This window comes from Acomys russatus, chromosome 19 (assembly GCF_903995435.1).
Source record: "Acomys russatus chromosome 19, mAcoRus1.1, whole genome shotgun sequence".
Classification (NCBI taxonomy): domain Eukaryota; kingdom Metazoa; phylum Chordata; class Mammalia; order Rodentia; family Muridae; genus Acomys; species Acomys russatus.
The window spans coordinates 39,675,214-39,689,136 of NC_067155.1; the positions used below are offsets into that span (position 1 = coordinate 39,675,214).

The window sequence follows — 13,923 nt, forward strand, 5'->3', positions numbered from 1 at the left end:
TAAAAGCACTTTGGTAGTGCCTCTTATCTGTGTGTGGTTTGCTCCTTCCCAAACACAGGCTGGGCCACAGTGAGCTGAATGAGGCCAGTTTATTATCGCTTTCAGAACAGTCTCTGTCTGATTCCTGCCTGGCCTAGTACTTGCTGTATAGACCAGGCTGGCTTTGAACTCAAACCCTGTATCATTGTACCTGGCCCAAATTTGTGATGCTGCGGGGACCTGTGAGAAGTAACTAGCTGTGTGTGATCACTCACTGTTGTGGGGTCTGTCCCACAGTGCAGGCAGGTGTGTGGCTTCAGATACATCTGGTCAAACACAGGTTATAGAAGGAACTGGAATCAAAGACAGTGTTTACCTTTCGCCAGCCCACCCACCCAGCAGCTTGCAGTTCACTGCGGTCTTTCGGTGTGCCCCAGCAGTGTGGATCCAGTACCAGGACATAGGTTTCCATACCTGGGCCCTCACAGAATCCCAGCAAGGCCTTGGACTGAGCGTCTGCGTCCCCTCCCACCATTACTGGGCCCCCGCCCTCTGTGAAGTGTGAATAAAGCCGCTCCAGCTCTCCCTGAAGCCCAGCTCCGCGAGGCACGTGGTATAGGCGCCCCTGGGGTCCTCCGAAGTGTTCAAGGCACAGGCTGGCCTCTACACAGCCAATCCAGCTCCGGGAGTTGCGGAACCCCGGGGGCTTGTCGCCCATGTCCTCTAGGGCCCCTTGCACGGCTGTCAGCCCAGGCACGCCTGACGACTGGCCCCCTGGCCAGGAGCACAGCGTCTGTAGGGTGCGGTAGCCGCATCCCCAGCCGCGGTCATCCAGTCCGTCGCAGCCATAGTGATAGTAAAGGTAGTGGCCGGAGAGGAGGGCCAGCCGGGCGGGATCCTGGCAGGGCAGGGCCAGGCCCAGGTGCACGTCCTTTAGCAGATCCAGGGCGTTCAGTGAGGCTGTCACCGAGGCGGGGCGAAATCTGGTTCCTGGTGTCTTCTGGGACTAGCTGCGGGCAAGGTGGGCGCGCGTAACCGGGGAAACCTCACCGAACAGAAGACGGGCGCAGAAGAGACGTTGCCACGAGAAGACAGACACTGACTTCGGAAACACGCTCGCAAATCTGCCTGATTGCGCAGTCGCAAGCTCTGCCCTAAGGGGCGGACCCAGGGCCTACTTCCGCCGGATACTGCTGTTACGGTGCATTTGTGCTCACCAATCCTAAGGCTTCTCATCCCAGCGTCTCTGTGACTCGGTCCCCGCCCCAACTTCCCGCTGGTCGCAGACTTTAGTGGCTGTAACAGTTTATTGGCCGCCCAGAGGGGCGAAGGCACCGCGGGGAGGGGAGCTCAGCCTAAAGCATGCAGAAGATGGGGAGCCCCTAGTGGGAGGAAGTCGGGGTAAGGTGGACAGGGCCTGGGGCTCGGTTGTATTATATCCCAGCCCTTAAATAAATAGTATATATACAGCTAGGGGCTCGGGCAGGGCGGCAGGACCTGAAGTCCCTCCGGGGTCACAGGTCTGAGCAGCGATCCTGCTTGCTGTAGTGGTCGAACTGGTTTTTCCAGTGCACCATGTAGGAGCTCCAGCGGTGGAACTCGGCCTTCCACTGGCGCTCCGCCTCGTCCAGCGTGTCTGTGGCCAGGGCGCCCAGCGAGAGTGGGAGGAAGAAACGGAGCAGGTCGGGTAGTGGAGATCGGGTGTGTGTGCGCCGGTATACACGCAATATCGGAGGCCGAGTGGGCGGTGCAAAGACAACAGTGGATGATCCGAAGAATTGAGGTGGAGGAGGAGAAGGGTAGCAGGAAGGAGAGAGGAGAAAAATGACCGGAAGACAGAGGGGAGGGACAGGATCAGAACGGGAGGAGTGTCCATGGGTTGACAGGGAAAAGAGAAGATACAGAAATGATTGGCGGTTACAAGCCCCATTGGCTGGCGCCGCCTAGCCCCAAGCCCTTCTCTCAACGTCAGGGTCAAGCTCCGAAGGATAATTTTTACATTAAAACAAAACAAAACAAAGAATTTTGAGGTTTTGTCTAAACAAAGACGTGTAGGTCCCCGAGTCTGTCCGGTTTGTCTCGACTTGAGAATGGAGTGGGGCGCTGTATCCCTGAGAGGAGCCCCTTCCTTCTTCCCAGCCAAACACTAGAGTTAGGTGTCCTCTGAGGAACGAGGGGGAAGGGGCTGTAGTTACAGCCACGCAAGCCGGGAGTGGAGGAGGAAAAGGAAGAAAAGGAGGAGGGACAGGGATAAGTCTGGCATGGGCCTCGGGGCAGCCTCCCCATGGGCGGGGCTTGGGCAGGTGCAGGGAGCCTCCGTGGCTGGGGGAGGTGGAGAAGAGAGGGGTTACACCCTGTCTTTGCAACCCTTTTCTCTCCCCCTCCTTCCAACCCTTGCCGCCTCATCCATTCCTGCTCCCCTACCCACCGCGCCTACCGGTGGCACTGAGCAGTTTGGGTAGAAAGCGATTCCAGAAGGCGCACGTCTGGGCTCGAAGTCCCCGCCGCACCTCCAAGGGCTTCAAGTTCAGGGTCACGTATTGCTGAGCTGCAGTGGTGTACGGTGGCCATTGTGGAGACTTGGAGTCTCGAGGGTCATTGGGGTTCCTGAGGAAGGAAAGAGAAATCTCAGCCTGCCCAGAGAACGAAGGAATGAAGACGCGGGTCTTCTTCCTGACTCTGAACGCTCTTCAACGCCATGGAAATTCCCATTCTTCCCCCACCTCTCTTCTCCCTTCCCACTTTAGCCATCCATCTATCTGTCTGTCTGTCTACACAACTCAATGTGGCACTGCTTCTGCCTCAGTTTCCTCAGAGTGTGAGGATTCCAGACATGGGGCACCAGGTTCCCCTTCTCATCTTTAGTACCTCCCACCATCCTGGGGGTGTGGCTGGGGTTCTTCCCTTCGACTTTTCTGTCTCTTTCTCCCTTCCTGTTTGTTTTCTTGTTCCATTTTTATTTTACCCCTTTCGTTAAAAAAAAAAAAAAAGAATAATAATAATTTCTAGCTGGGCATGGTGCCACATGCTTTAATCCCTGCACCTAGGAGGCAGAGGCAGGTGAATTTCTCTGAGTTTGAGGCCAGTCTCACCTACATGGAGAATTCTGGGCCAGCCGGTGCTACATAGTGAGGCATATTTTAAAATAAAAATTGTAGGATTGTTCATTTGGCTGTGTAGGTCGGTGCAGCCCTGATTCTACAAACATCTCCTTTACTTTGGGCAACACAAAGTCTGATCATCTTATCTCTCTCCATTCATCCATCTCTCTCTCTCTCTCTCTCTCTCTCTCTCTCTCTCTCTCTCTGTGTGTGTGTGTGTGTGTGTGTGTGTGTGTGAGAGAGAGAGAGAGAGAGAGAGAGAGAGAGAGAGAGAGAGAGAGAGAGAGGTGGAGGTCAGAGGGTAACTGTGAAGTTGATTCTCTCCTTCCACCTTTATGGAGGCTTCAGGGATCGAACTCAGGAAGTCAAGCTTACATGGCAATCCCTTTTACCTGTTGAACCATCTGAGCAGTCACCTCCCTGTCTTTTGCAGTGCTGGGAGTGGCCTCCTGTATATTTGTGCTTTTCAGCCCTCTACCACTGAGCCACACCTCCAGCACTCACCCTACCTCCAATCCCCCATCAGGGCTATGAACTATGTGGTCCTGGCTAGTCTGGAACTTGCTCTAGAGATCAGACTGTCCTCCTGGGTGCTGAGGTTAAAGGTTTCTAGCTCTGTTTTTGTCTGTGTTGTTCTCTGCATCACCTTGACTCCCTCTCCATCTCCTTTTCTTTGTGGGTGCTTCCTCTTTTTCCACTACCATGCACAGGCACCCCTCTCCCCTGAATCCCCAGAGGCCATCCCCACTCCAATACCACTGACCCTGCGCGGGCAAAATTGGTCCAGTATTTCATAAGTCGCTGAGCAAAGATTCTCTCCTCTGTGGTGTAGTTCAGCGAGGGGTCCAGGGGGAGCCCAAAGATGAACTCGATTTCATAGCCGTGGGGCACCCCCATCCAGAGGGGCCAAGTCAGTGTGGAGGCACGGTGTTCAAAGACGTAGGCATAGACCCGGGCCCCTTGGGCGGCCAGTCGCCCAGCCAGCTGGGCCACGGGGCACACAACGTTGTGGTCTCCTACCACTGCACTCATGGCATCCCTCAGGTGGGCAGGGTCCTCAGGATGCAGCCAGTCTGTATAATGTAGGACCACAGCCTCGGCTGCCAGGTCACTTGCTTGGGGTACACCGATCCGCACCCCAGCCAGGAACTGGGCCCGGCTGATGAGAGATTCATTGTCTTTGCTGAAGCCTGGGACCCCGTAAACCAGAAAGTAGGAGCCCTCGTCCTTCACCACACCCACCAGCACCTGAGGACAGTTAGAGATGGGGAAAATATGGAGAGATGACAGACAGGCAGACAGAAACATGTGAGCAAACAATAGCCAGAGAGATGAACCATTGCAGAGCCAGAATTATGTGGAACAGAGAGTGGGGAAGGGACAAGGCATGGAGGAAGGAAAAAAAAAAAAATATATATATATATATATATATATACACCCATAGCTTTTTTTTTTTTTTTTTTTTTTGCCCAGCAACTACTTCGGGATCTGAACCCTCCAAAGGGAGGGGCTGCCTTTGGAACCCACAAGCTTGGACCTGTAACAGTGGATCTGCAATAAGCCCTTATGCCTGGGTCCCTGGGAAAAGGAGGAAGGATGGATGAAATCTAGAAGGCTCTGGTCTGCCCCTGTCAGCCATTAGTCACCTGCAGGTCTTGAAAATCTCCAGTATTGATGAGGGCCTCGGGCGTGTCACTGAGGAAGTCCCCATCCACCACAGGCACGAAAGAAAATCGGAAGATACTGTCTTGGGGCAGCACGTGCCACTCATGGTCCACCAGGTCCTGAGCGGGCCTTGTCCGCAGGCAGGCTATCAGCTCCGTGTCGTTGCCGCTAGCGCCACCTGGGGGACAGCCCACAAGGCGGGCCAGCAGCGTGGCCCTGCGCCTGGCCTCTCCCGCACCCACGGTGGCCCAGGGCCCATTGGGTGTACCACTCTGCAGGATAGCCCTGTGGAAGAGGCTGCGGCTGGGCGGGGACAAAATGTGCATGCCTACCGAGGCTGCACCTGCACTCTCCCCAAACAGAGTTACTGACATCGGGTCTCCCCCAAAGGCTGCGATGTTTTCTTGTACCCACTGCAAGGCAAGCCGTTGATCCAGCAGGCCTACATTTCCAGGGGCTTCTCTGCTTCCTGGCAGGGCCAAGAAGCCAAAGGTTCCCACTCGGTAGTTCATAGATAACACCACGATCCCCTCCACCTGGGCCAGGAACCGGCCATCATACACGTCCAAAGAGGATGCTCCACTGTAGAAACCACCCCCATAAATCCAGATGAGGACAGGTATGGGAGAGGTAGGCCTGGGGTATGGTGTCCACACATTAAGATACAGGCAGTCTTCACTCAGCTCTCGGTTGGGGTTCCACATCTCAGTACCCTCAAACCCAGGGTACAGGGTGTCCACATATTGGTAGCAGACATTTTGAAATGTGGTAGCATCTAACACCCCTGACCAGGGCCGCTTGGGCTCTGGTGGCATGAATCTACGCGAACCCACGGGTGGCTCTGCAAAGGGGATGCCCAGAAAAGCTGAGACTGGGCCCCCAGGGGCCTTCAGGCGGATGCCCCTCAGCTGGCCCCCTCGAACCCTCACCAGCAGCTGTGGGTCTTCCCGGCCCTCAGCCCCTGCCCCTCCTCCCAGGAGGGAGAGGAAGAGGACGAGGAGTGGAGAAGCCAGGGAGGGTGTGTGCAGGGGATACCGGGGAAGCCACATGGCTGCCGGGACAGGCTGACGTCTGCTGGGAGAAAGAAAGGTAAAGGGTGAAAGATTGGCGGCAGCTCAGAGACACACAGAGAGAGAGAGAGAGATTAACAACAGTCTCGCCCAAGGGCTATCAAGGAGTTGCAGAGGAGGTGGGGCCCCATGGGCAAGGGGAGGGTAGAAACGGAGTCAAACTGGAGGGAAACACAAGACCAGACACATGCTCACACCCAGACCACAACAAGTGCAGCCAACTGAGATAAGACTAGTTAAAGCATACTCTCCTCTCTGCCCAGGAAGTTCCAAGGCCTCCCATACTTCCTCTCCCTGTGGCTTGGGCTAAGATCCCTCACATACAGTCCGTGTACAGGCTCCAGGACAGGGGTGGAGCCCTCAAAGATGGGTGGGGTCCTTCAGGATCTTGCAAGTTACGGTAAGAAAGCATGGTCCAATTCTCTCCTGGGTTGGTTAAAGCCTTGGCGGGGCTGGGGTGGTGGTGGTGGTGGGGGACGGGAGTGGGTTGGGCATTCAAGGTATTAGGAGTGCCAGGTCCTGAAGGCATCCCAAATCTTGTCCCATCCACACCTTGCCCCACCCTGCTCCGCCTCATCTTCCTGGTACAGCCGGTTGGTACCCGGTTCTCATCAGCCGCACCCCTCTCGCCTGATTCTAGCCAAGTGGTTCGCTAGCCCCTTGAAGAGCTCCCCAGGACTCTAGCTAGCCTTTATACATTCCCATATTGCAGTGCTCGCTGCTGCCAACCGGGAGCAGTAGAGACCAAGAAGAGGCCAGAGCTCCCCACCCGAGCCTTGATGGGGGGAGGGGGGAAGGGGGGGGCAATCTGGAGGATCGTGAGCATCGCAGAGGGGACTGAAGGACAAGCCAGGACGCCTGTGTTCCCGGAGCTCCGGAGATCCCCGCTGCAAAGGCAGGGGCGCTATTTTGGGGGCAACAGCTGCTGTAGTTCCGGCATCTCCAGCCAAGATATCAAAATTCCCCGGGTCGGAACTACCCCCTCCGGGCGCTCACCCATCACCCAGCCAGCCCTGGTCGCCTGGATCTGGGGATAGTGGCGTTGTTGGAGATTAACCAGGAAACCCGAGTGGGGCTAATTATAACTCGGGGCTTCCGCTGAGCCTCCCTTTAGAAAAAGAAAGAAAAAAGAAAAGAAAAGAAAAGAAAAAGAGACGGAGTCTCCGCAGGAGGGGGTCCTGGAGCTGGCAAGGGGCTCAGCTGGGTAGGGACATTGGGGTCGCGGTCCTCGGGATGGGGATGGTGCAGTCGGGATGTCAGTAACCTGCGCAGTTTGGGCTCCGCCCCAAACAGGGGGCGTCTTCCAATGTCCCCAGACTTTGAGGAGAGTGGGGAAGGGGCGTTCAGGGGGAGTCCCTGCTGAAAGGGAACGCAGAGGCAGCGGCTGGCCCAGCAAGCATCTTCCATAAGTATGTAGCGGCTAGCGGGAGTTTCCAGAGGAGTGCTAGGTAGTGTGTGTGTGTGGGGGGGGGGGTGTGGAGAAGTGGGGGTTCTATGGGCAGGCCCTGGGGGGCAGGAGGTGCAGTAGGAGCTCTGTTTTGGGGTCTTCGATCCTTCCAGGATAGCACGGTTCCCCCTGGATGCGTATTGGTCCCCAGCCGATGGAAGGTCCCGGGTGGGTTGGGAGACTCACCTGAGGCGGCCAAGCCGGGCCGGGTCGGGCCGCGCCGGGAGCTGGAGGCGGCCAATGTTCCCCGGCGCAGGCAGAGCCGACAGTGACAGCCGCCTCCGGCCCCCCGCACACACCCCTCCGGGCCGCACGGCGCCCCCGCCCGCCCACTGTCTCCGCCCCCGCCCCTCCCCGCTTCCCCGGGCTGCCACCTCCCCTCCTTCTCCCTCCCTTCAAGCCCCGAGACCCCGGGGGAGCGGGGACCCAGACACACTCCAGTGGTAGACTCAGACAGACCGACAGACCCGCAGACCCGCAGCGGCGGGGCAGACACCCACGTGACAGACGGACGGCAGCCTGCGGAGACACCAGACACTGCTCCCGCAGGCGACAGTCTCCCGCGGTGACAAGTCACAGACGTACCGACTTCCATGGACAGAAAGACACACTGACAGCTCGAATCTAGAAAGATTAGAGGCCTAATACTTGCGCATCTGTAACCACGACATAGCAAGGGGGGTGGCTTAGGAGAAGCGACACTTGAAAGCCTGGCTGAAGACCCCCTCAGCTGGCACTGGTAGAAAAGATGACGTGGGACATCTCTGTGGACACCTGTGGGAACAGATACAGAAACATAAGCTCTTCCTCATAGGAAGAGACCCCCAAGGACAAGAAGGGGTGATGCGGGGACAGCTGAGAAGGCAGGTCACATAGTAGCACGCAGAAGGCTGCGGGGAAAGGCTGCACTCCGCTGCAACAGTGGAAACTTCTGGAACCCACAAGGGTGGGCTTAAGCAATTCCCCTGACCGGTGACCTCCGACTGTCATTACAAGGGTCCAGCCGGGCCATGACATCACCAGGCCAAGCTTTCATTGGTCGCTCTGGCTAGCAGGTGGGAGCGGCCTGCCTTTGGAGCCCCTAGCCTGTTCAAGAGTCCCACAGACCACATGCCCAGCCTTCTAGGGAGTCTCCCACCTATCAGCACCCGAGTGATGGTGGGAATTGTACAATTTTGTGCCCACTTGCGATCACTACGTGAGAGGGACAGCTGGTTGACAGGGCGGGTGGGGGCATCTGGCTCTGGAGCCTGTTTGCTGCTGTTGCTGCTGCTGCTGCTGCTGCGTGGGTGACTGGCCTGCACGAGCGAGCGTGGGGACGTGCGTGCGCGCGGTGCCGGGCGCTGCGTGGAGCGGTAGGGGTGGGACACGCGCACGCATGCTCTCTGTGGCCGCCATTCCCTTTCCCTGGAGCCCCATCCACGTATAGGTCACCTCTTCAGAGCAAGGGCGCGCCTGTCTTGCAGAAGGTTGGCCCAGGGGACATCAGAGCAGAGTCAAGCCCCGCCCAGATGTGCGATTTACATCTCTCCAAACAGCGGCATCCCCCCCCCCCCCCCCCCCGCGTGCATCTCCCCAGCCCCCCCGCCCCCCCCCCCCCACCCCCGCCCCAACCATCCTGTCTCTGGAGAACCTGGCCACTGCATGCCGGGAGACTTATCTGCAGGCCAGCTCACCCGCTACGGGTCCATACTTGACTCGTGACACTATCGCCAGGTGGCGCCAGAGGTTGCCACTCGGGTCTTGAAGACTGGGCTGGAATCAGCCCTTGATCATCTTTCCTGGTCTCTCTGGAAAGAGGCACAGAAAAAGGTATATAACTGTTACTGTGGGAGAGAAAAGAGTCCGAAGCGGTTTCTGAGCGTCGTAATGCTATATTATTAAAACCATGGAGGGAAATGGAGAGTGAATGAGTCCAGGCCTGTCCAGTCTTGAAGCTCAGGGACTTTTAGCCCATAAAGAGGCCCTGTTAGTGATGGTATCTTGTTCCTTTGTCCCATTGTTCCAAAACAAGTAATGCCGGGCAGTTTCTCTCTTGACCTTTGTAATTATGAGTTTGTTGCACTGAAGGACAGATCCTTGAACAGGAATAAACCATCCATGGGCCTCACGGTTATCATAAAACCATAATAGATTAGACAGCTTAGTAGGCAAAAGGACAGGAAAAGGTGGCGAGATGACCCAGAGAGCCAAGGCACTTGCCACCAAACACCATAAAGTAAATTCCAGCCCCAGGACCCACAGGCTGGAAGGAGAGAGAGCAAACAACCTGCTGACCTCTGCATATGCACCACAGCATGTACCCTACCCTTCATAAATAAGTGGAAGAGATGGAGGAGGAGGGAGGAGGAGGAGAAAGAAGAAGAAGAAGAAGAAGAAGAAGAAGAAGAAGAAGAAGAAGAGCCATGTAAGGTTGGCACATTGCACTTGGCATCAGGGACATCAGGGACTAGTTGCTTTTACATGGAACTTTGTGGTCCCTTTCTCAGTATCTTGCCTTACCGTCTTCAGCAAGCAACTTCCAACGCATGGTGTAATAAGGTTACTGAAATATCAGCCATCACATCTGTTTTTCTCCCCGAAACAGGATGGATATAACCTTGAGTGACATTCCTGCTCCATGGAAGGCCATTTCCTGGAAATTGAACACATAAATACTGAGTTTCCATACTACTGGCCAAAGTGTAATTCTAAGGCGATAGTTGCTATGACAGAGGCCCAAATATGTTGACTTTGTTTGGATGTCTGGATTGTTCTAAAATTTGACTGTATTTAAAACATTTTAATTACATATTTATTTATCTTATGTGTAAGTGTGTAGAGGTCAGAAGACAATTTGTGGGAATTAGCATTCTCCTTCTACCACATGAGTCCTGCGGATAGAACAGAGGTTCTTGCTGGCAAGTCCCTTTACCCACTGAGCCATCTTGTCACCCTTGGCTGTCTTAATAACAGGAAGAAGGGAGAACAGTTACTTGGGCACAGTACCTATCTGCTAAATGCCATGACACATCCTGTTGTCTCTGCCACCTCAGGTCTGAAACACATCCGAAGTCTTCAGATTTGAAAGATGCCCCCAGTTCTTTCACAAAATTCCCCGCTTCAGGTTTGTAACCTGTGGTCCCTTCCCCCTAGTTGATGCTTCAGGGTTTAGGTGGGTTCTCATGCCACTGGAGGGCGCTGTTTGAGATCTATGATCCTCCTGGAAGAGGACCATCAGTTACGCCCACTGGAGGGCGCTGTTTGAGATCTATGGTCCTCCTGGAAGAGGATCATCAGTAGCACCCACTGGAGGGTGCTATTGAGACTTTTGAGACTCAAAGAAGGAATCTCCAAGATGGAGGTCCTTAAGCGCATTGTGGAGCAGAAGAGGTGTTTAAGGGCAAGGAGTCCTAAACAGAGAAGTTCTCCTTGGGGATAGTAGGTTCTGACTTAGATAATTCCAGGGCAGCGTAAGACGGATGAGTTCCAGCTGACTTCATTGTTATTTGCTCAAGTTTGGGGATGTCCTAGGCAGCCACTGAGTGACTCCCATGAATCTAGGCTGTGGCTCTACAGAGTGAGCAACCTGAGGCCAGGAAAGGGGCATTTCTTTCTCGGCCCATTGTTTCCTATGTTCCTTACTTCAGGTTGTTTTAAAATTCAAGGCTAGGAGCACTTATCCGTGGAGTAGCACCTGCCTAGAATCCCCCAGTGAGGGGCTAGGGGTGTGGCTCAGTGGTAGAGCACCTGCCTAGAATCCCCCAGTGAGGGGCTAGGGTGTGGCTCAGTGGTAGAGCACCTGCCTAGAATCCCCCAGTGAGGGGCTAGGGTGTGGCTCAGTGGTAGAGCACCTGCCTAGAATCTCCCAGTGAGGGGCTGGGGTGTGGCTCAGTGGTAGAGCCCCTGCCTAGAATCCCCCAGTGAGGGGCTGGGGTGTGGCTCAGTGGTAGAACACCTGCCTAGAATCCCCCAGTGAGAGGCAATGAACATGTCTCAGAGGGTGCTGGCCTGGGACATGGAAAATGCTGGGTTCTATCCCTGCCCAGCACAGAGGAAGTCAAGGAAGACAATGTCTCATTACTTCAGGAGGAGCTTTAGCCTTGGATTAAACTTTTGAAACCCAGATGACTAAGGAGAACTATTCTTTATATAATGGTGGGAATACCACTTTGAAATATCTTTTAATTTTATTTTGGCATTTATTTACTGCCCCTCCGTGTGTGTGTGTGTGTGTGTGTGTGTGTGTGTGTGTGTGTGTGTGTATGTGTGTGTTCACGGGTGTTCCATGCCACGTGTGTGGTAGTCAGAGGCTAACTTTTGGGAGTGGCTTCTCTCTACTGTGTGGGTTCAGGAGATGCATCTCAGGTCATCAGGCTTGTTGCATGCTGGACAGGTGCTTTACCTTTGAGTAATAACTCCAGTGACTGTAGATATTTGTCACTGTACCCAGGAGGATTGAATTAAAAGAAGGATTTCCAATCCCAGCACTTGGGAGGCAGAGGCAGGCGGATCACTGTGAGTTCAAGGCCAGCTTGGTCTACAAAGTGAGTCCAGGATGGCCAAGGCTACACAGAGAAACCTTGTCTCGAAAAAACAAAAAAAAAAAAAAAAAAAAAAAAAAAAAAAAAAAAAAAAAAAAACAAAAAAAAAAAAAAAAAAAAAAAAAAAAAAGAAGAAGAAGAAGAAGAAGAAGGATTTCCACACAGTCTCAGATGGCCCTCAATGACTGAGCAAGTCTGTCCCCTGCTGTAGCCCCTGCTTCTCTATGGACCTTCCCAGTAAATTTGATCTTCCCTGGTTCTGCTGATATCTTTTCCTAGAGAAGAAATAGTATAAATTCTCACTGGGGACCCCCCCTGCCCCTCACTATTGTTGCTGAGCTCCTGCAGCTTCTGAGTAAGTTGGGATGGAAGGGAAGGGTGGGCAAGTTGGAGTGGTGGAGAGTGGGGCTACAAGTACTTATGATAGTTAAGACCTAAACTCCTCTTACCTTCCTCCCTTACCAGGGCTCCTGTGCTCCTCATGTTCTCCCTTCTATCCCTACCTCCTCCAGAGAAGGATCTGGAAGAAGGAGTCTTTGTTTTAGAATCTCATCCTGATTTCGTTTCTGTTGCTATGATAAAATGAACCTGAGTGGGGGGGACCCACAGCTTAATAGGAAAGGGTTTATTTTTAGCTTTACGAGTTTCAGGTAACCATCTATGATTGTGGGACTGTCACAGGAGCAGGGGCTGAGACAACTAGCCACGTCACACCCATAGTCAAGGGCAGAGATAAATGGATGCATGCATGTTCATTTGCTTGCTTAGCTAGATTTCTCCACTCTTAGACAGCTCAGGGTCCCCTGCCTAGGGAATAGTGCTGCCCACAGTGGGCTAAGGCTTTCCACATCAATTAACATAAGACAGTCTCCCAGAGAGGCTGGCCGACCCAATGTAGGTATTCCCTCAATGAGACTTTTTTCCCAGGTCACTTCAGGTTGTGTCAAGTTGACAGTCAAAGCTAGCCATGGGGTTCTAGGAAATGAGGGAGGGTCCTTAGAAAATGCTAAGTTATCCCCGGTTCTCCCTCTAGAACTGGATAGCCTGTGCCCACATCCTCCCCTAAAATGCTGAAGACACTTGTCACCCACAAGTTCAACACTGTGAGCCCCCAACTGGGGCTCAAGAGAACTAGAGAAGCAGAGAAACACATAGGTAGAGTCAAAATGAGAAAAGGGAACCGCCATAATTTTTTTTTTTTTTGTCAACTTGACACAAACTTAGACACATCTGGGATGTGGGAAACTCAGCAGAGGAACTGTCTACATGGGATTGGCTCAGCGCATGCTTATGGTTGTATTTTCTTAATGGCCGATTGATGTAGGAGGGGCAGCCCATTGTGGGTGGTGCTATCCTTGAATAGATGGGCCTGGGTTGTATAAGAAAGCGGGCTGAGGAAGCTAAGACAGCAAGCCAGTAGGCACTGTTCCTCCATGATTTGTATTTCAGTTTCTGTCTCCATGATCCTGCCTCAGTTTCCCTAGATGGATAGAACCTATAATCCAAGTAAACTCTTTCCTCACCCAAGTCACCTTTTTTTTTTTCAAGACAGCATTTCTCTGTGTAGCCTTGGCTGTCCTGGACTCGCTTTGTAGACTAGGCTGGCCTCGAACTCACAGCAATCCACCTGCCTCTGCCTCCCAAGTGCTGGGATTAAAGGTGTGCGCCGCCATACCTGGCTAGAGCTTCTCTTTTAAGTCCTGGCGTCTCTTTGTAGACCAGGCTGGCCTTGAACTCACAAAGATCCACCTGTGTCTGCTTCCTGAGTGCTGAGATTAAAGGCATGCGCCACCATGCTGGTGTGGTCAGTGTTTTATCACATGTTTTGTGTGTGTTTGAACATATGTGAGTGGGTGGGCATGTGGAATCCTTGAGTTTTCTACCTTATTCTCACTCAATCAAACCCAGAGCTCACTGATATGAGTTCACTCATTTTACTAGGCAGCTTGCTCTGGAGAGCCCCTGTCTCTGCCTCCCAAGGCTTGAATTATAGGCAGCCTACCACACCCACATAACATTGACCAGGGATGTGAGGATACAAACTATGGCTCGCACACTTGTACAACAAGAACTTTAATCACAGTGGCATCTCCCCAGCCCTGGGAGGAACTTTTCTGAAGTCACAGAAGGGGTGGGAG

General features: G+C 53.7%; 2 protein-coding genes across 5 annotated transcripts; both read right to left on the bottom strand.

The window, feature by feature from the left end:
* Positions 1 to 290: 290 nt before the first annotated feature.
* On the bottom strand, positions 291 to 1,215 carry Ufsp1 (UFM1 specific peptidase 1 (inactive)). The gene is made up of 3 exons (XM_051162131.1): positions 1,197 to 1,215; positions 1,030 to 1,133; positions 291 to 985 (listed from the first exon to the last, which is right to left on the bottom strand). The coding sequence occupies exons 1-3, from the start codon at positions 1,213 to 1,215 to the stop codon at positions 296 to 298; spliced, it is 813 nt and encodes a 270-aa protein (XP_051018088.1). The 3' UTR covers positions 291 to 295.
* On the bottom strand, positions 1,083 to 8,378 carry Ache (acetylcholinesterase (Cartwright blood group)). Of its 4 annotated transcripts, none has more exons than XM_051161247.1 (5): positions 7,911 to 8,378; positions 4,727 to 5,816; positions 3,844 to 4,328; positions 2,417 to 2,586; positions 1,083 to 1,615 (listed from the first exon to the last, which is right to left on the bottom strand). In XM_051161247.1, the coding sequence occupies exons 1-5, from the start codon at positions 7,931 to 7,933 to the stop codon at positions 1,494 to 1,496; spliced, it is 1,890 nt and encodes a 629-aa protein (XP_051017204.1). In that variant the 5' UTR covers positions 7,934 to 8,378; the 3' UTR covers positions 1,083 to 1,493. The 4 variants fall into 4 exon arrangements, with proteins under 4 accessions (XP_051017204.1, XP_051017202.1, XP_051017205.1 ...); XM_051161245.1 differs by lacking the exon at positions 7,911 to 8,378 and adding an exon at positions 7,763 to 7,901; XM_051161248.1 differs by lacking the exon at positions 7,911 to 8,378 and adding an exon at positions 7,449 to 7,558.
* Between the last annotated feature and the right edge of the window lie 5,545 nt (positions 8,379 to 13,923).